General features: G+C 40.7%; 1 protein-coding gene across 1 annotated transcript in view; it reads left to right on the forward strand.

The window, feature by feature from the left end:
* ANTXR1 (ANTXR cell adhesion molecule 1) overlaps nucleotides 1-9,672 on the forward strand; it is a 215,069-nt gene extending 205,397 nt beyond the window's left edge. The window contains exon 18 of the mRNA XM_047069742.1: nucleotides 9,412-9,672. Coding sequence (XP_046925698.1) covers nucleotides 9,412-9,672 — 261 coding nt within the window. The remainder of the gene's footprint in view (nucleotides 1-9,411) is intronic.
* Nucleotides 9,673-21,328: the final 11,656 nt, after the last annotated feature.

Genomic DNA, 21,328 nt, shown 5'->3' on the forward strand with positions numbered 1-21,328 from the left:
TAATTGTTTAAAATATCAACAGGGAGTATTTAATAAACCCTTAGACTTTACTAGATCAAGCAGATTAAGTAAACAAACAAACAATATAAAGGCTTTACTCTAATAAAAAATGATTAATGAATATTTATTTAATAGTGCAGCCATCAAATTAAGAACTCACATTATCTCTTAAATTTATAAAAATTACTAAGTCTAAGAGGAAATCAAAACTATAGTTACTGGGATTCTAGAAAATAATGACAGTTGGAACACCACAATTAAAAACTTCTGGAATTTGAAAAAATCATAGTCTTGAATTATTTCATTATTAAACAAGAAAAATGAAAATAAATGAGCTAAGTATTCAGCTAAAACTTAGAAAATAATATGGAACAAATCTACAGAAAGCAGAAATAAGGAATCTGTGAATATAAGAACAATTAATGAAAATAAAGCAAAATCTGTAGAACTGAGAAATAAGTCTTAAATTTTTTTTGGAAATGCCAATATCATTGGCAAATTCTTGAAAGCCAAAAAAAAAAGAACATGCAAATATGTATATTAGTGATTACAAAAGAGGTAACACCACAAATAGATTTAACTGTGAGAAGTTTCCTTTGTGCAAAGCACAAACCTATGCAAATGCTTCAAAAGTCTTGATAAAATGGGGCAACTGGGTGGCTCAGTCAGTTGAGGGCCCAACTCTTGATTTCAACTCAGGTATAAATCCCAGGGTTGTGGTCTCAAGTGCTACTTCAGGCTCCAAGATGAGTGTGGAGCCTGCTTAAGATATTCTCTCTGTCTCTCTGTCTCTGTCTCTCTCTCTCTCTTTCTCTCTGCCCCTCTCCCCCATTTGCATGCTCTCTGTCTCTATCTAAAAAAAACAAAAACAAAAACAAAAAAAAACAACCTTGATAAAATGAATGGTTTTCTAAGAAAGGATAAATTATGGAAATGGGCTCAGAAAGGGTACAAAACCTGAGTAGGTCAATACCCGTGGCAAAAACTTTTAAAGTCATCAAAGAACTGCACTCTAGAAAAACAGCATGTCCAGGAGCACCTGGATGGTTCAGTCGGGTGAGCATCCAATCTCTGGTCCGGTCATGATCTCACAGTTCGTGGGTTCAAGCCCAGCGTCAGGCTCTGTGCTGACAGCTCAGAGCCTGGAGCCTGCTTCTGATTCTGTATCTCCCTCTCTCTCTACTCCCTCCCCTGCTCACACTTTCTCTCTCTCTCTCTCTCAAAAATAAATAATAAACATTAAAAAAAGAAAAAGAAAAACAGGACATCCAGAATGATTTTGAGAGAATTTTCTCATGCTTTTAATGAACAAAGAATTCTTACACTATTTCAGAAATATAGAATATATTAGAAAATGAAAATCCTCCCCATTTCTTTTGTAAAGTTAACATAATCTTGATGACAAAAATAGCACACAACAAAAGAATAATGGCCAATCTCATATATGAAATTGGATACAAAAATGCCACGTCAAAGGTTAACTGTTGATTCTAGAGTTTACCAGAATTTATTATAGATGTGTTAGGGGAAAATTAGAAATTAGGTGGACTCTTAATGCCCACTAAAGAATTTGATAACTGCATTTTGTGCTTTCATATGATAGAAGATTATGCAACCATTGCAAATCATATTGAAAACGGCAGGGGAGAAATGGTCACAGCATAGTATTTTAAAACTGGTTCAGAATGATCCCATTTTTGTAAATACATGCACCTGTGTGTGTGTGTGGCCTGAAAGGAAGAGCACAAATGGTAACTCTCTGAGTGTTAAAATTTAAAATTCTTCTCTCCTCCTCTTCCTTCTTCCTTCTTTTGTACATTTTCCAGATTTTCCACAAAGAAAATGTGTTACTTTGTAATCAGATGAAAAACAGGGAATTTTATTCTTAAATAAGTCTTATCTCAGTAGTAATCCTTAACAAGTCCTATGTTTGCACGTCCCACTAAAGATGAGCCATTTTATTTCTGCCCCTTCGTTTTTCTAGTTTCCTCTTGTTACCAAATATTTCCTTTCTGCTTTCATCTTCCCCTCAGTTTTGGCATCCAAAGAGGTTACTGTGGAAAGCGTGCCAGTATGTGTGTCAGCAAAATGAATCAAACAACTGAAAGAATTGACCTTGGATCCTTTTGCATGAACAGCACATAAAAGGCAGGCTGCTGTATGAGATTTATAGACAGGGCAAGTTTGAGGTGGAGGAAAGGCAGTCAAAAAGGACTCTGGCATCACCACTCACAACACACCCTTCCCTTTGGCCCCGGCTCCAGCTTTGGGGAAGGGGAAAGAAGCAAGACAGGTGTCTCTGTGGCATTTTGTCCCTGTCATGGGCCTGGGAATGAATGCTGTCAAACAAAAAGCCAGAGTATGGTGGCTTCATTTCAAATGATGGACGAAAGCTGAAGTGTAGGGTTCAAAGAAAGAGGAAGAAATAGGATGGCTGAAAAAAATGCAAAGGGAGCAGGGACCTGTGCGTGCTGAGGACCTTGGTGATTTTCCTACAGAAAGTGGGGAGGCATTGAAGAGTTTATGCAGGAAGGCAACTTTGAATGTGCATCTATGTATGTATAAATGTTTACATATATAGGCATATGTACATCTTACATACATGTGCAAACATGTATATATGTATGTACATACACATTTTTATTTATGTGTGTATGTGGATACATTTTATATGGAAACCAAAATATAACTGGAAAAGAGAAAGGCTAAAAACAGGAAGGCCAGTTTATGTAGTAGCCCAAGTTATAGAAGACTGGCCCAGATTGGGAGAAGTGAATGGATATAAAGGATCTTTTTTTTTTTCCTTCTATTTAAAATTTTGATTTAAATTCTGGTTAGTTAACATATAGTATAATATTGGTTTCAGGAATAGATGAAGGATCTTTTCAATATAGAATCAGAACTCTGCTTCTCCCTGACTTTGCAGAAGACAGCCACCCCAGTTCCTACTTTCATCCCCTCTATTCAACGGATCAACCCTAACTGACTGCCTCAGCTGGTAACTCAGTTGTAATTCCAAACTCATAAGAGAGAATCTGATTGGCCTAACTCAGATTAGGTGCCCACCTCTTGTCCAATCGACTACAGCCAAGGCCAGTGTCACAGAATGCAAACATGGTTGCTAGGGTCCATTTGTTTGTGGGATTAACAGACTGATATCTCTCTCCACCCGTGGACTACATTCTTCAATAGGGCAGGGACTATTTTTGGTTCCTTATCACTGAATTCAGCACCTTATTAGGTACCCGGGATGTAACCGGCGCTCAGAAACCATTTGTATTTGTCAAAAGGATGAATGTACAAATAACAAATGGAGAGAAACATAGATGGGATAGAAGGCACTATTAAGTCATCCAATCCAGCCCTCCATCCATTCATTACTCATGTGTCTCATTTATCACTGGAGCACCAACTTCAGCAGGATTACGTCAATTGCCTTCAATACACCAGTGAGCTTTTGTGGTCTAGTCTAAGGACCAGCCCCCATTTGCAAGAGTGACTTAAGTGAGAAACTATGCTCCTAATTCTAAACAACTGACTTAAAACAAACTGTGGAAACCCAATCCATTTGTAACTTAAAAAATACCTCCATACAAGACAATCAATGGAAGAACTAAGCTGGAGAGAAAAGGTATCTGTCAGAAGAAACTTGGCATACATGTTACACTTTTTCCATCTGATTCTTTCAGTATTCTTCCTGTGGAATCCAATTTCCTTAAGTGACCTCTGTTCATAGGAAACTATTTGGTTTAATCTCTGGGAGCCATGGCATATTTTAAACCATCTCCAAAGGCCAGCTCCGTCTCCAATGAGCATGCCTGATACCCAAACAGATGTTTTATAACACTCAGCACACATGAGCTCACCACTGGCAAGTCTTGTGCACACAATCAGCCCACAGCTCTTCTCAATCTCCCCTTTCATACCACAAACTAAATTCAGGGCTCACAGGCAAGCTTGAGTCCTTACCACAGTAACCAAAGAGCAGAAGATGGAGATCCCAATTTTGAATTTTCAACATAAATATTTTAGAAATCTAATGATGAACCAAAAACTATGCAATACAAAGAGTTAGCCAAATTCAGGAGTATAAAAAGACTCACAAACTGGCTGCCCCAAAAGAATTCAGATTCAAGTATCTGTGTAAAAGGTTCAAAAGCAACTCAAATTTTGATGGAGTTATAAAGCATGTTAACATTTCTAGTGTGGAAATCAAGGAGACCACATAGGACTCTTGCCACCCCTTCCCCAAAAGCCTAAAAGATCCCCAAAGAGACCACAAGGGGGTGACTAAGGAGGCCTAAATAAACAATTGCAAGCTCATGGGGCTTTGATTCCTTGAGAACCTAAACCTGCAGGGAAAAATCTGAGCTTTTTAAGAAGGCTTGCTCCACCTCAGAAACCCTCAGGGATATAAGCAGCAGTTGTTGAGCACCAACTTAAACTTGAACCTATAAATATTTCAAGAGGAGAAGACCCAGAGGCTGCCTCAGAGACACTCATCCACACGTTGGGAGCTATATATAAACTGGCACCTTAAAATGACAGCTATGTCAAGAGCTGATGGCTTCTGGCCAAGAGCTGTACGTTGTGTGATACCGTCTACAAGTGATCAAGAAAATATTTGCAAAAAAAAAAAAAAAAGGAAAGAAAGAAAATATTTGCGTTTTTAGTCTATATTCAGGCTAACAGAGTGAAGAGAAGATAAGTGCCTAAGGCAAGCAGAGCTGGTTTTAATCCCACTTTAACCATTTACCCCCATATCGTCTTGGGTGCAATATTTAAATAAGCCTGAGCCCTCAGTCTCATGTCTGTACAGCGAAAATAATGAATAAAAATGACGTGCCTGGACAATTCTAATAATGCTTTCAACACCATTACATTCAGTCGTATCAAAATGGAACTTTCCAGCCTAGGAGAAAAGCCACCTAGCATCCTGCTAAACCACCACTGAGCAGGAGATATTGCTGCATTTTCTCCTTTGAATTTAACCAGAGTATTTTGTTGCTAACGTGTGACAATAATTGGCACTCATAACTTTGTAAATGAGCAAGCTGAGGTAAACTGAGGTCAAAGCCAAATGTTGGATCTGAATCAAACCACCCAAAAGCAATACTGCAGAGAATTTAACAGGGTTACAAAGACCAGTGTGCAGACTGAGAGCTTCGGTCGTCCTAGCAACCTTTTGAAGCAAACACTGGTGCAGATTTGCTGGCATATATGACACTGAGAACATCTGGTCTTTCTATTATCTTCTCACAAGCAAAAAATGATGTCGTGTAAACTGATCTTTAGGCCAATTATATGGTCTAAGTGTTACAGTGTTTGTGTTGGCTCTTCTGGCTCCAGGTTTTAAGAACTTAATTTGTAGCCACACCCCTCTCTGAAGTCCTAATTGCATCTTACTGTAACTGACCCCAAGGATTTGTTTATGCCAAGTCTGCACCTTCCTTCAGGACGATAAGTATGTGTAAATGCATCATCAGTCAACTGTGCGTGCAAAGCGTGGTGGGAGGTCCTATAAGAATCAGTTACAGGAGTTTTGTGCAATGGGAAAGTAGAGACAGTGCCTAAGAGAGGAGGCTCTGGGGACTGCTCTGGTCATATATCCAATGCTACATTTTTTCCCCTGTATACCAGTTTTGTTATGGAAGCCAGGTGTGGAGTATTGAGGCTCTAGTCTGCAGCTCACTTCGAAGGCACTAAACTAGGAGTCAGAAAACTGATACTACCTCCCACCTGGCCTTCCTTCCTACCCTAGACAAGGTCATTGTTGTGTCTGAGCATCTGTTTCTCCATCTAGACTCAACTTCATTTACAAACTCAATGTGGCAGGCACTGTTCCAAGGCCTTCATCAACATTGATTAAGTTAATCCTCATAATGACTCTAACTGGCAAGCAGTATTATTATTCCCACCCAATGTCACACGGCGGGGGCATGGCAGAGATTGTGAGCTTGCCCCCCACCCTGCTCCAGCTGCTCGCTAAGAGCTCTGGGCTTCTGTGCTCAGCCCTAATGGACTGGGGTCTCTAATGAACCACAGCCTAGTGCTCTGGAGCAGGAGACCCATGGGTGCACCCCTGGACTGGTACTGACCACAGGAAAGGGGCTTCTTGCCTCTCTCCCTCCTCATCCCACCCCATCCTTCTGTTGCTATGGCCAAGAGGCCATGGCGGCAGCTGATGGGGCTGACCTAGGGAGGTCTTTCTCCCATTTCACTCCAACCCTCACCCCTACAGCCCACAGATGGATGTGAGGGGCCATCTTTTACTCTGTGGATCCTTTCCCACCTTTTTGAAGACATCTGGGGATCCTAATCTGGGTTATGAACAGAAGTATTGGTAGAAGAAGGCAGGGAGCTCCTGATTTTGTCTTTGGACAAAATAGCCTCTGGTAAATGTATTAGCATTACAGTGTGTGAAATAAGTAAATAGGCCTCTGAATTAACATGCTTCCTTGATCTACCACAGCCCCTCCCCCATCACTGACCCCTAAATGGAGGAAGGGAGTTGTGGGATGGCCAGCCCTTAGGGAAAACTGAAGCCTTATGGGGACTTGACCCCAGGCACCAGCAGCACCATCTTCAGGACCAGAAGTTTCCTTCATCTTTAGAGGAAATGAATCTCTAGAGTCTCTTTGTCTGACTTAGCATGTCTAGGAACAAAGGGCAGAATATGTAGTACAGTAAATCCCAACTCTGAGTTGTCCATTACAGGAATTTATCACAGATGGTAATCATTAGGACTTTAACATTCTTGAAGGAAAGAGCTTTATCCAGAATTATAAATAAACTATTCCCAAGGCTTAGATTTATAAAGCTGTGCTAAAAAAATAAAATTCAAGTGAATAAAATTTAAATATCTCATTGGCTTTATTTACCAATTCGTGAATCAGGCTGCATCACATCTAGCAAACAGAAAGGAGCTCCGAGAAGCTGTACAAAATGGGAGACTTTTATAGGCAGAAGCGGACAGGGACAGGGACAGGGACAGGGAAAGAGTGGGTTACTTCATATTTCTTTGGGGGACAAAGGGGTCTATCAGGCATATTACCTCATTAATGCTAACCAGGAAATCCCAGATTGATTGGTTTAAGATTACATTTCTGGGAAAGTTTGAAACTGCAATTAGCCTAAATATTGAGTCTTGGTTTGTGGACATGGGGCTTAGCACAAGTGACTCCATTTGGAGCATGTTGTTTCTCTTTTTTTTTTTTTTTTTTTAACAGCTGTTAGAGAGGGTTGCTTGGACAACTAGGACTTTACAGCCTGGGTTACAAAGTCAACCTAACTTGTGAAAGCTTGGCATTGATCTGGGAGTTCTGGGTAATGCCAAGAGAAGATGGGAACTTATTTTCTGCAGTTAGTGGGCTCCCAATCAGAACCTAACAAGGTTAGGTCCTGGTTTAAGCTCATGAAATGGAAGCTCAGAGAAAATGGGGTGCCAGCATCTAAATATGGCATTACAATTCCTAAACCAATAGTGGAGCAACAGTGTGCAGAACAAGGATGCTGCCTTCCAGAAGTTTCTCATCTAGTCAGGAAGGTAAGGCATTTACCAACCAAACAACTAGAGTTTGTAGGCTTCTGCATGTGGCATAGACTGTAACTAGAGAATGCAGGGAGGGAAGCAAAGGACACATGGAGGCTGGAGTCATCAAGAAAAGATGGGGCGGTGGGGGAAGGGACTGACTTAGGACTTGGATGAGTGGGGTGTGCACATGTAAGGCAAGGTTTGCTCAGCCCCACACCTCCGACAAACATGCATCACGTCCCTGCTGTGACTCTCAGTCCGAGCCAAGTCTCAAATCACACACTTGTGTCTCCTACAGGTGACTGAGCCTTAAATTCCAGACTCACCCTCTTCATTCCCCCTCGAGCCTTCTTCTAAAGGCCTGAAAAGGGAAACTCCAGCCTCTGGACATATCCCATCCGGGGCAGATGCCACAGGATGGGCATCCATCCTGGAGGGTGAAGCCAGGGGAAAAACCCACATGCCAGCCACAACCCCAGTGTAGAGCTGTATGGGGTTAGGATGAGCAGGAGAGGGAGAAAGGGACAGGGCAGTCTCAAAGGCATGTGCCCCCCTGCCTCAGCTTCCGTGTGGCAAGATTCTGTAGGCATCTGGGAGACACAGTTGAGGGGACAATAAAATGCCCTGTAGGCACAGGAAGTTTGAAGGGAGGCTAGGACCCCAAAGGGTGGTCCACAGCCTGTCCAGGCAGTCCAGGAGGTTCTGATGGGAAAAGTGAAGGGAGCACAGGCACCAGAAGGAGAACGTCATCTGTTGGGGGTGCAGGGAGTGCAGGACTAACTTTGAAGCGCCAAGAGGTGACATCACAGAGGAGAATTACATAGGACTGGCTGCAGATTCTGGACTCTCTAAAGGCTGCTGTAGGGGCTCTAGGTATCTTCTCTGCATTGTCCAGTCAGGTGCCCAGGAAGGATGGGGAGAAAAGTAGAATTCAAGGTAGATGTGTAATTTGCAATAAAATGTCCCCAGAACCTAAGGGTGCCTGAGCAGGTGCAGCAGCATCTGGAAGAAGAGGGACTGCCTCAACCAGAGCAAGGGGAGGATAAATTGTTCATTACAGAGCTTTGGAGAAGGCAGGGGCATGGAGGGAGAAGCTGTATCGACTGGGGTCCTATTCACATCAGTAGGGAGAGCTGCCTCCTTAATTTACTACCCAGCACGAATGGTTGAAGGGAGCAAATGTTGATGAGGAGAGACAAATGCATGAGTGCCCCTGAGAATCACCCCAGTTTGCCATATTGGTGACAATGCAGATCACAGATTGATTCAGCACCCTTGAAGTATAGTATAGGAGAAGCTTGTGTTGTTAACCTTCTACTGCCTCCAGAAGTGTAACTGAAATCAGTTGAAACAAGTTCCTTTCATTTAAAAAAAAAATTAGGGAACCCTCCTTAGAAGACATTAAAGTGTGGCCAGAAGAAGAGAGGTTCTGGAACCTATCAGGGATTCCAGTCACCAACCCCACCTCTTCCTGGTTGTGTGGCCTCAGGAAAATGATTTCATCTTTTTGAGCTTCAGTTTCCCCATCTATGAAATTGAACATATGATAAAGGTACCTGGCTGGCAAGGCTATTGAAGAGATTAAATTTGATAACCTCTGTACATAGCTTGACCCCATGCATCCAACCTAGTTAAGGTCAGTCCCCTTCTCTTCTTCCTCTTTGAGAGAGAGACTCCAAGAAAATGAATTTTGACAAACAATTTTACACAGAAAGAAGAAATTTGTTGTCAAGCTCTATAGTATGCCAGAAGAGCACTGCCGTAAACATCGCGTCTGCTTTCTACATATTTCTTTCAAGCTGCCCACCGTGCTTCCCAGCTGCCCTGCTCCAAACAGCAAGCATCAGCTCACATCCTTCTCTCTGATTCTCTTACAGGGGCGCTGTATCAACTTCACCAGAGTCAAGAACAATCAGCCCGCCAAGTACCCCCTCAACAATGCCTACCACACCACCTCGCCGCCTCCTGCCCCCATTTACACGCCCCCACCCCCTGCTCCCCACTGCCCTCCCCCACCCCCCAGTGCTCCCACCCCTCCAATTCCATCCCCACCTTCTACCCTTCCCCCTCCTCCTCAAGCTCCACCTCCCAACAGGGCGCCACCCCCCTCCCGACCTCCTCCCAGGCCTTCTGTCTAGAACCCAAAGTTCATGCTCTGGGCTCTTAGAAACTTTGGGGAGGAGGCTCCTCTGTGGTGTTAGAATAAGTCTTTCCAGTTAGGGGAGGCTTCTGCTTTGGAAATGAGTGGTGATAAAGCCCACTGATCTTCACACACCTTAAAAATTGGTTTGTAATGCCAATACATCGACAATTGTGATCAGCAGAAAGAAAGAGAAATTTTGAAATGCCTCTGAACAAATGATGAGGCAACTACAGTCACAATTATAGCCAGCCAGCCATCACCTCTAGAAGGTTCCAGAGACAGTGAAACTGCTGAGATGCTCTAAATGGGATTGTGTCTCATGGAGACCAATAAGAAAATCATTTCTCTGAGGGTGAAATGCAGAGTCGGATGGATGAGAAATAACATTGCTGGGTTTCTAAATGCTGCCTTCCCTCCTCCACTCCACCTCCATCACTTGACCCTGGACCCTTGGCCTAGGAACCAAGGAACCCTCACCCAAGAAAGTGAAAACCCTTTGCCTACAACTTTGGGAAAAGCTTGGGTTCTCCATTGTGGCAAGAAACTCAACATCAGACAGGTATCTGACAGGTATCTGAACAAAAGCATGTTCGCCTGGGATTTGCAGAGGAATAAAAACATATGCCTTATTTTACTTTCAAATTCTCCCAGTTTCCAAGTGAGGGAGAGAGCAGGTGTTTACAGATGGAAAAAGGTATGTTGCCACGTTGCTGTGTAAGTGAAATCAGGTGTGTGCATTGACAGGAGAGTACTGATGAGAGCATCAGACAGTTTCTAAAACCCACAGGCCATCAGCAGCTAGAGGTGGCTGGCTTTGGCCCGACATGGTCCCCTAAATCAACAGACATGGCATTGTTGAAGAGCAACCTGTTAATTATTCATCTTAAAAACCAAGATTTGGCTTCAGTTTAAATCACTTAAGATACGAAGAAGTGACTGATCCCATTTTTTAGAGACAAACATGAGTTGATCTTCCCAAAATGGTGTCACTAGCGCCTACCATACAATTTTGCTGGGTTTTTTTTTTCTTTCTTTTTTGGTAAAGTTGTGTACCAGAGACTTCTATTCCAGCTGAGAGACAAGGGTCCTAACATAATATGGAAACCATCCCCACATGCTTTAATTAACCACAAAAAAAGTCATGTATGTGTAGATGTAAATATATTTCTCCTTGGCTTTTCAACATTCTCATAAATATCAGCTATCAACCCAGGAGGAATACACTAGATGTTCTGCCTGAAATTCCCACCAGGCCTGGGATCCACCCCATTCCTCCAAGTCTTTCTGAATCTGTTGTCATCAGTAAACCCTATAATCACTTTCTAAACATTGGGCTTCATCAACCAGGGTAAAAACAGAGGGCCATTGTTGAGCACCTCCTATACCATCCTATTCAAAATTATCTTCCCCTCCAGCTTCCCACAGGTCTTAAAATTCCTCTCCCAAAGTGCTCAAAGACTTAAATCTTTTCTGGAACAAAGCAGCATATAAAATAAATATAAACCTAGCACTTTGGGTTATGGTCTCCAAAGATCCTTTAAGACCCCATTAAGCCAGCCTGATTCTTGGACCGTACTTAGAGACATAAGGACCTGGTAGGCATTCCATAAACACCAGTTCTTGTAGACATTGTAGATATGGCAGACATTACTTATCAATCACAGCACTATCCATGAAGCCCAACAATTTCTTCAACAGTCCTCAGATCACAACTACAAAGAGCCTCCATTCATCAGTCAGAATTGAGAGAGAGATGAGCCCTATTTTCCATCCCTGCTTTAGAAATCAGAAACGAACAGGAATTGCATGGAGAAATGGGGAACTCTTGGGCAGCAAAGGTACAGTCGGGGGAAAATAGATCTAAGCAGAGTGCCTTATTGGGGGGCCATACGCACTAAATCTGCAGTGCCAATGCCAAACTGACACTTCTCCAAGTGTACTTCAGACCAGCCCTTCTCCTGACCTGCCACTTTCAAAGAATCTCCCAGCCATTGTCTAGAGCGAAAATCAGATATGGTTTCCAGGACTTATGAAAGCAACCTCCCTTTGCCACCCCCTCAACCTGGCCTATATTATCTATTTTTAGAACACTAGGCTTCTTCTTTAGTATAGTCCCTCATGAAGCAGGGGCCAGAATGTCTCAGCCACTTGCAGTGACATTGCTGGACTCCAGAAAACCATTCCATAGGAGAATGGGTTCCCCAGGCTCACAGCGTAGAGACGTTGAGCCCATGGCAACTGTTTTGACTGCTGGCAGTACAAAACGGTCCACCCCCCACCACTAGCCCCAGGACTCACTGCGGCCATAAGAAAGTTCAAGCCAAGATGCTGACGTCATACAACAAGATGGCGGGCATCATTCAGGATCTCAACAGCACATCAGTCAGAAGCCCTGTGCGGTTTCCACAATGTTTTGGTGAACTTTTTGATGAATAGGGAACTGCAAATATATGATGATTTTGAAGAGGATTAGCAGGGTTTGTCCTTCAAACTGACTCATCATGTCATCCCTACTCATTTAGAATTACAGTTAAGAAGGTGAAACTTCTAGACTGTATGAACAAGGCAATAGTAGGCTAGTACAGACAAGAAAATTCTTTAACTGGTTTATAAAATCTATCAGTACTTGTATCATTCCCTGTCAAAGGCAGCAGACATATGATTGTGATCAGACAAGAAAATTCTTTAACTGGTTTATAAAATCTATCAGTACTTGTATCATTCCCTGTCAAAGGCAGCAGACATATGATTGTGATCAGGAAACTGCACAAAACTATTGTTTCAACCCCCATGTTATTGTCCTTGTGAAGTTTTTTTTTAATAAAAGCCAACTTTTTGTTGTATATATTCGTATTCCATGTGTTAGATGGAAGCATTTCCTATCCAGTGTGAATAAAAAAGAACAGTTGTAGTAAATTATTATAAAGCCAATGATATTTCATGGCAGGTTATTCTACCAAGCTGTGCTTGTTGGTTTTTCCCATGACTGTATTGCTTTTTGAAATGTACAAATAGTTACCGAAATGACGAGACCCTTGTTTGCACAGCATTAATAAGGACCTTGAGTTTCGTGGTCCCCTCTTTTGAAGACCAGCTCACAAGCAGTTTCTGGCCTGGAGCTTTGCACGTATTCCAGTGAGACTGGAAAAGTTCTCTGTTTTACCAAGATCAAGAACAGAGCTGGTGGACAAATTAATTAATAGTCTTGGATATCTGGCCATGGGTAACTTCATTGTAAATATCACTAAAATGGGCAGAGATGATTTTAATGTCTCATAAACACTAGAGTCCAAACACTGTCAGATGAGAAAAAAACCTATCAAAGAACTAGGAAAAAAATAATAATTATTATGAGATAGTGAGCAAGTTTCAGCCCAATGCCAACTCAATAAAAACAATTAATGCTGTGTAAAATGGGTTGAATTAGCTTGCAAACTATATAAAGATATATGCAGTGAAACACCTGTTAATGCACACAAGATGGGAATGAGGTGTTCTAGTCAATTGCCTTTTCTAGTTATCTGAGCTCTACTATATTATCATACTTGGATAACCAATTTAAAACAATTAGAATATGATTTTTTTAAATACACTTAACATTAAACTCTTCCTCTAATTCTTTCTCCTTTCTGTGATAATTCAGAACACAGTTATGGATCTCCAGTGAGTCATTGTTATAAAAAATGAGTTATCACTGTACTATGCTATAAGAGACTGGGCTAACCCTGCACAATGACAAACTCTGGAAGTTGCTTTTAAAAAAAAATAATAACAATAAAATACTAAAATCATCTCTTTTACTGGTTATTTGTCTCTTTGTTATAAAAATAAAGTGTAGACTGTTCAACTACTTAACATCTTGATGATAATAAAACAACTGTTGTTATGCAAATTATATTTCTGAAATCATTATTAGATTTCCAGTAAGTTCTTTACTGTCTTGATTATTGTCATTTTTTTCCTTAGCTGTCCAACATTCAAAATATTCTTTATTTCTTTTTTTTTTAATGTTTACTTATTTTTGAGAGAGAGGGAGAGAGGCCGAGAGGGGAGGGGCAGAGAGAGAGGAGAACAGAGGATCCAAAGAGGGCTCTGTCCTGACAGCAGAGAGCCCAGCATGGGGCTCGAACTCACAAACTGTGAGATCGTGACCTGAAGTTGGACATTTAACTGACTGAGCCACCCAGGCACCCCTAAAATATTCTTTATTTCTAGTAACAGTTTTAAAATTTTAAATGGAATCCAAGCTAAATGAAAATATAAAGTAAAAAGTCGAGACGGAGAAGCACACAGAAAAAAAAATGTAGTGGACCAGTCAGGATTGTTTCTGGCTGCCTGGAACAAGATTTGGGGCCATGACTGATTTGATTCTCACAGCAAGGACTCCAGAGGTTTGCAGCTGCTCAAGAAACCAGGGAGCATTACACCCAGTGCTGCAGTAAGTACCTTTCCTTCCGTATACATCTCAAAATATTTTTATTATATCTGCAGTTCTGATACAAACCACTTGATTCCTAGCATCTTCAATCCAGCTCCTTCACTGAAATTTTTGTGTAGGTAAGAGTGTCTCTTACTAGTTCCTGAATTTGTTTCTTTTACAAGTCTTCCTTCAACCCTGAATTCATCTTAATGGGAATAAAACCATCTGCAAACAGAAACCCATGCCACATTTTTTTCCAAGATTGCAATAGTATTTACTTTTTAATAGCTTTTCGGGCACATGCACATTTTTAAATTACATTCTTAATCATTAAATGGTTTTGAGATAACCGGCTAGCAATTTGGAAGGAAAAAGAAAACTTGGAGCTCTACTTCACTCCTTACACCAAAATTAACTTCAGCTGTATTTAATTTAAGTGTAACAAATAAAATGAAGAAAGTACTAGAAGTGGAAAAAATATTTACTGTATCATATGAAGAATTTTTAAATCCTGCATATTACTGATCAACTTTCTCATGAAATCGCTTCAACTACCCTGAGTAATGCTCCAATGCATTAAGTCGAATAAACAACAGAAATAAGGTCATCGATCAGGTACTGTGAACTTGAGCAGATCTACAATTTTCCATCACTAAATCCAATGTTCTGCCCTCAGATAAATGTATGCTTCTCTGGAGTCTCATTCAGGTATAGAACAACCAATACAACACTTTGTCCCTCTAAATACATTACAAACAAGGTCTAAGTGCTTACAATTACCAAGCACTGGGTAAAGCTATAGAGTTGGTATCCACAAAACAGATGAGTTTACTCTGATTACAATTGTTTTGTTATTTTATTCTGATTACAACTGTATTATGTTGGCTTGAACCACCACATCCTCATCAAATTTATACCTAAACAAATTAGAAGTAATCTCTGATTCCTCCCCTTTTTATGTAACATTCAAATAATCAGTTACATAGATTCTCCCATCGCTACTAAAAATGGGACCATTTTAATTGTTGGGGTTCGAAACTGTGCAACATCTCCTTTATTTAGTTTTAAATATCATCTCACAATGTACTTACAAGGCAACAGCTAACAAAGCTCTGCCTAAGTCACTTGAGAGCTCAAAACAAAGTTCTGTGTACCTTAGCTGGCATCTTTAGTTGCTAGTTGCTTATAAACATTAAAATAAATACAACTCGTAAAAGACATTTTCCTTTGTGTAGTGAAGTGGTTTGCATTCTTGCAAAACATTTTAAAGTTTATTTATTATTTTTGAGAGAGAGAGAGAGAGAGAGAGAAAGAGAACCAGTGGGGGAGGGGCTGGGGGTCCAAAGGATCTGAAGGGGGCTCTGTGCTGACAGCAGAGAGCAGGATGCGGGGCTCGAACCCATGAACTGTGAGATCATGACCTGAGCCGAAATCAAGAGTCAGATGCTTAACTGACTGAGCCACCTAGGTGCCCTACAAAACTTTTTTTTTTTTTTTATTAAAAATTTTTTTTTCAACGTTTTTATTTATTTTTGGGACAGAGAGAGACAGAGCATGAATTGGGGAGGGGCAGAGAGAGAGGGAGACACAGAATCGGAAACAGTCTCCAGGCTCTGAGCCATCAGCCCAGAGCCCGACGCGGGGCTCGAACTCACGGACCGCGAGATCGTGACCTGGCTGAAGTCGGACGCTTAACCGACTGCGCCACCCAGGCGCCCCTACAAAACTTTTTTAAAGTACAAGAAATGTGGGGTATGAGTGCTAAGAGTACAGAAAACATTAATTAACATTAATTTTCTTCTGAAAGAGAAGTCATAAGACAGGCCATCTCTCAGCCACCCATCACTAGTCCCTTTCAAAAATGCACCCTCAAGAGCCATGGAAGAATTACAGCCCTCTATCACATTTTTTAAAAAATACAAACATTTTAACTTCCCCCTCCCTCTGAGGCACACCCTAACTTTGCAGGATACAGACCACCTGTCTTTTTGCTTAGTTTTACTCTTGAAAGTATTACAGGACACCTATAGATTCTCTAAGAGACTGGCTCAAAATTAATGATAATCTTCATTTTCAACCAAGATCTTATAGAAACAGATAAATATTCCACATGAATGGAAAGAGTGTTTCATAGATACGGTGATGCAGAAGCACTGACATTCATCTGAACTTGGAGGAAAGGGCTTCTCCCCAGCTGGGGTGGATTCCAAAAGGGAAGTAACCTGTCTCTGCCGCGGGTGGCCCACAGCGGTATTCAAAGGTCAGGCTCCAAAGGGTGGAAGGAAAGACAGCAGGAGCTAGGAAGGTGAGAGGAGCCAATCCAGGCAAGAGAGGCAAGAAGGAGGAAGTAGTGAATGAGGCTGCATAATTTCTGGCAATCCAACAACTGGAATTAAGTAGGGTGCAGATAAACTAGGGCTTGGGAGGTTAGCTCAGCTACATGTCCTGCTGGCTGAAAACATCAGGCATGGTAATATAGTCACTAGCATATAACAAAAAACCAGGGCACCTTGGTGGCTCAGTCAGTTAAGTGTCCTGACTCTTGGTTTTTGGCTCAGGTCATGATCTCACATTTCTTTAGTTCAAGCCCCTCCACAGGCTCTGTGCGGACAACATGGAGCCTACTTGCGATTCTCTCTCTCCCTCTCTCTCTCTCTCTGCTCCTGCCCCACTCATGCAGCCTCTGTCTCTCTCAAGTAAAACTTAAAACAAACCAACAAATAAACAAAGAACCAAGGGACTATTTTTCTGGCAGCAATAACCGTACTGTTGAGCACGCCCCGGCTGAGAACAATACTGACATCTCATGACCTTGAGCAAAGTGAAAGTGCAGACAGACCCTGTTCAATTCCTTTCCTTTCAAATGGTCCTATAAAACCTCAGGTGAATAAATTCATCCTTAAGGGGAGTAGTGTGAGTTTAAGTCATCTCTTTAGGAAGATAATTTTCTTTCCTGCTTCAAACAAGCATGTAGTTTTTTGCTACAAATACTCCCTTCTAATGCCTCTGTTGACTGCCTTCTCCCCTCTCTGTGCAGACCTGGGTGTGGTGATCACCTCTAGGTGCTCACACAGACACATGGTCAGTGTCTGTGTAACATATGTTCCATTTCTGTGCTTTTGCTTCCTGTGTTTCATTAAGGCTGAACAGACTTTCAGACCCATTTACGTTTGTATCTCCTCCAATGATGTAATCACTGCTATGAGGAATATGACCTGCAGAGCTCCAGGAGAATTTGATTCCAACCTGACCCTTGTCAGACATTTCCAAGAGCCCCCAAAGCTACCAAAGTGAATGCTCACTCTGAATAGGCCCCTCCCTCTCCCTATGTTACTTGCTGAGACTGTTGTTTCTTATAGCATTTTGATGTTTAACTATTTTTTTTTAATTTTTTTTATTTTTTTAAATTTACATCCAAATTAGCATATAGTGAAACAATGATTTCAGGAGTAGATTCCTTAATGCCCCTTACCCACTTACCCCACCCCCCCCCACAACCCCTCCAGTAACCCTCAGTTTGTTCTCCATATTTATGAGTCTCTTATGTTTTGTCACCTCCATGTTTTTATATTATTTTTGTTTCCCTTCCCTTATGTTCACCTGTTTTTTGTCTCTTAAAGCCCTCATATGAGTGAAGTCATATGATTTTTGTCTTTCCCTGACTAATTTCACTTGGCATAATTCCCTCCAGTTCCATCCACGTAGTTGCAAATGGCAAGATTTCATTCTTTTTGATTGCCGAGTAATACTCCATTGTGTGTGTGTGTGTGTGTGTGTGTGTGTGTGTGTGTGTGTGTGTGTATACCACATTTTCTTTAGCCATTCATCCATCGATGGACATTTGGGCTCTTTCCATACTTTGGCTATTGTTGATATTGCTGCTATAAACATTGGGGTGCATGTGCCCCTTCGAAACAGCACACCTGTATCCCTTGGATAAATACCTAGTAGTGCAATTGCTGGGTTGTAGGGTAGTTCTATTTGTAATTTTGTGAGGAACCTCCACTCTGTTTTCCAGAGTGGCTGCACCAGCTTGCATTGCCATTAACTCTGTTTTTATAGGCTTTTCAATATTTGTTTTTAGGAGGTTCCTAAAAGATAATTATCTTTATTTAATTTTGAACCATTAGTAAAAACAAGAAGAGATCCTGTCCAGCACTATGTGCAGGATATATTTTCTTGCTTTTAATTAATAGGAAATGGTAATTGATTTTTAAAAATGACTTTAATTTCCTTAGCAAGTTAGGAATAGGGGAAGAAAAAAAAAAAGCTTCCTTAACCTGATAAAAAGGTATCCTCCAAACATACTTACTGTTGAATGCTAGGAGTATTCCCTCCACAATAAAAAACAAGAAAATATTCTAACCATCACCATTATTGTTCACCTTTGGTTCTAGCCAATGCAGTAACAAAAACAAAATTAAAAAGCAATTATAAATATCAGGAAGTAAAAAACTGTCATTATTTTCGGACAACATAACTGACTACCTGAAAATTCCATGAGAATCAACTTAAAACTTATTACAACTAATAAAAGAGGCCGGTAAGCTGGCCAGGTAAATGATCAGCACCATCACTGACTGTGACCAGTTAGAAAACTATCCATTCAGAATAGAAAAAATACATCAATCTTACATGTTTATATTATTAAATTATATATAAATTCCATATAATTATATTATATAGTTATATGCTATATGTAAATTATATAAATATATAAATTAATTAGAAACAAACCTACCAAAAAATGTACAAAACCTATAGGAAGACAAGTATAAAATTTTATGAACTCTCCTTACTAGATGGAGAGTGGTACTGCATTCCTGAATGGGAAAACTTAACACTGAAACGACATTAAGTTCTCCCACAAATAATCTACAAATCTAAATGAAGGCCAATAAATCACCTAGCAAGATTTTGAAGTAATTTCAAATGCAGATTCTAAGTTTTAATTAGAGGGGTGCCTGGGTGGCTCAGTTGGTTAAATATCTGACTTCGGCTCAGGTCATGATCTCACAGTCTGTGAGTTTGAGGCCTACATGAGGCACTGTGCTGACAGCTCAGAGCCTTGGAGCCTGCTTTGTCTCTCCCTCTCTCTCTGCTCCTCCCCTGGCTTGTGCGCTCTCTCTCTCTCTGTCTCTCTCTCTCTCTCTCTGTCTCTCTCTCTCAAAAATAAATAAACATTAAAAAAATTTTAAGTTTTAATTAGAAAAGTAAATGGACAATATAGCCAGTATATGGTAATACAACAGAACAATTTTCAGAAACAGACCTGTAAATATATGGAAGTTTGTTTATGATAATGGTAGAATATCCAAGGACTAATTCTTTAATAAAGAGCTATCTAACTGGGGAGAGAAGATGAAATTTCTATCTCTACTGCATAGGAAAATAGATTTAAAAGAGAATACAAGAGAAGTACTTCTAATTAATAGTGACTGTGCCCTTAGAAGCACTATCCTGTGACTTGAAGCTTCATTTAATCTTACCAATTAGACAGTTCTCAACTCCTAGGAAAAAGCAAAAAAAAAAAAAAAGGGTAGAGAGAAAAATGGAAGGGCAGGAGTTGTCAAGGTGAGGGTAAGGAGGAAAAGAAAAAGGGATCTCTCACCTCCACACTCGGGCACTATACTAGAACATATATTGGTGTAGCCTCTCCAGTAACAATTCTACACGATTGGTGCCTGTCACATGGTAGTTAACCAATGTTAGTTAAATGAACAAACATATAAATGAAGAATCTCAACATGTCCAAATGTTTATGAAAATCAACAATAGGAATGGAAGCTGTATCTGAGACAACGTTTTCTTTCAAGAACCAGAGGTAATAAGCAAGTTCTCATTTCCCCATTGCCTTTGAGCAAATATTCAAAGCATGGACTCTCACTGGGTGGTATTGAATGAATTCCTATAAAAATTCATTAACTTCGTCAGCTTACTGGATTGCTTTTCAATGCATACACATTCTTCCACATGCTATGTCAGTTGAGGTCAAGTCCTTTTTTGCAGTTGGTCTGGGAGGAAAAATAAGAATAGATGCCAGGAAGTTAGGGTAGGTGCCAGAAGGAAAAAAAAAAAAAAAGGCGCCAGCCCTGGCAGTCACCAAAACAATCCACTCCAATTTGCCTCGTTTGTTTATCAGATGTCCTGTCTCAGGACCAGATTCCCTTGCCATTCTACAAATGCATAGAGCAAGACCCAACAGTTGTGTAATGGCTCATTGAGGAAACAGCAAGGATCCAGAATCAGCAGTCAAGATGTTGTGATCTTCATTAATGCATCTGTCAATAAAGCAGCTGTTTATTTGTAGATTTATCTTCTGATACTTCACAACTACCTGAAAGGGGCTTTGGTGAGCCCATGGTAAGGAGATCTCCTCACCTTGGCTTGCTGAGCACACCATCTATTAAATTCAGTCCCAACTACTGCTAATGTTGTTGCCTCTAGAACAGAAACTGATCCTCACTTTCTTTTTTCTTTTTTTTTTTTAATCAAAAGATTTTGGTTTTTTAGAAGAGTTTTAGGTTTACAGGAAAACCGACCAGATAATGTGGAGAATTCCCACATATCCCCTCTTCCCTATACATAGTTCTCCCTATTATTAACATCTTGCATTAGTGTGGTACATTTGTTATAATTGATAAGTCAATATTAAGAGTCCATAGTTTACATCTGAGTTACTCTTTGTGTTACAAATGCACATGTATCCACCATGCATCACACAGTATCATGCCGAATAGTTCCATCACCTGTTCATCCTGCCTCCTCTCTCCCCTTGAATCCCTGGAAACCTCTGATAGTTATACTGTCTCCATAGTTATGCCTTTTCCAGAATACCATATAGCTGGAATCATACAGTGTGTAGACTTTTCAGATTGGTTTCTTTCCCTTAGCAATATGCATTTAAGCTTCTTCTAAGTCTTTTCAATGTTTGATAGCTCATCTTTTCACTGCTGAGTAATATTCCACTGTCTGGATGTTTATCCATTCACCTACTGAAGGACACTGACATTCACTTTCTGACTGACTTGAACAGCTCATAGAGAGGAATCAGTGGTGTGGCTTTATGTAGTCCATAAACTACCTAAGATGTGTGTGTGTGTGTGTGTGTGTGTGTGTGTGTGTGTGTGTGTTTAAAAGATACAGGTTGGGAGAAAATGAAAGTTATCCGTTATTTCAACACCAACGCAAAGCCTCTTAAACATCTTACTTTAACCCCTCTCAGTCCTTT

The sequence above is a fragment of the Lynx rufus genome, unplaced genomic scaffold (genome assembly GCF_022079265.1).
Source record: "Lynx rufus isolate CCGP_SWC_20201006 ecotype Redwood Valley unplaced genomic scaffold, mLynRuf1.p SCAF_8, whole genome shotgun sequence".
In the NCBI taxonomy this organism is placed as follows: domain Eukaryota; kingdom Metazoa; phylum Chordata; class Mammalia; order Carnivora; family Felidae; genus Lynx; species Lynx rufus.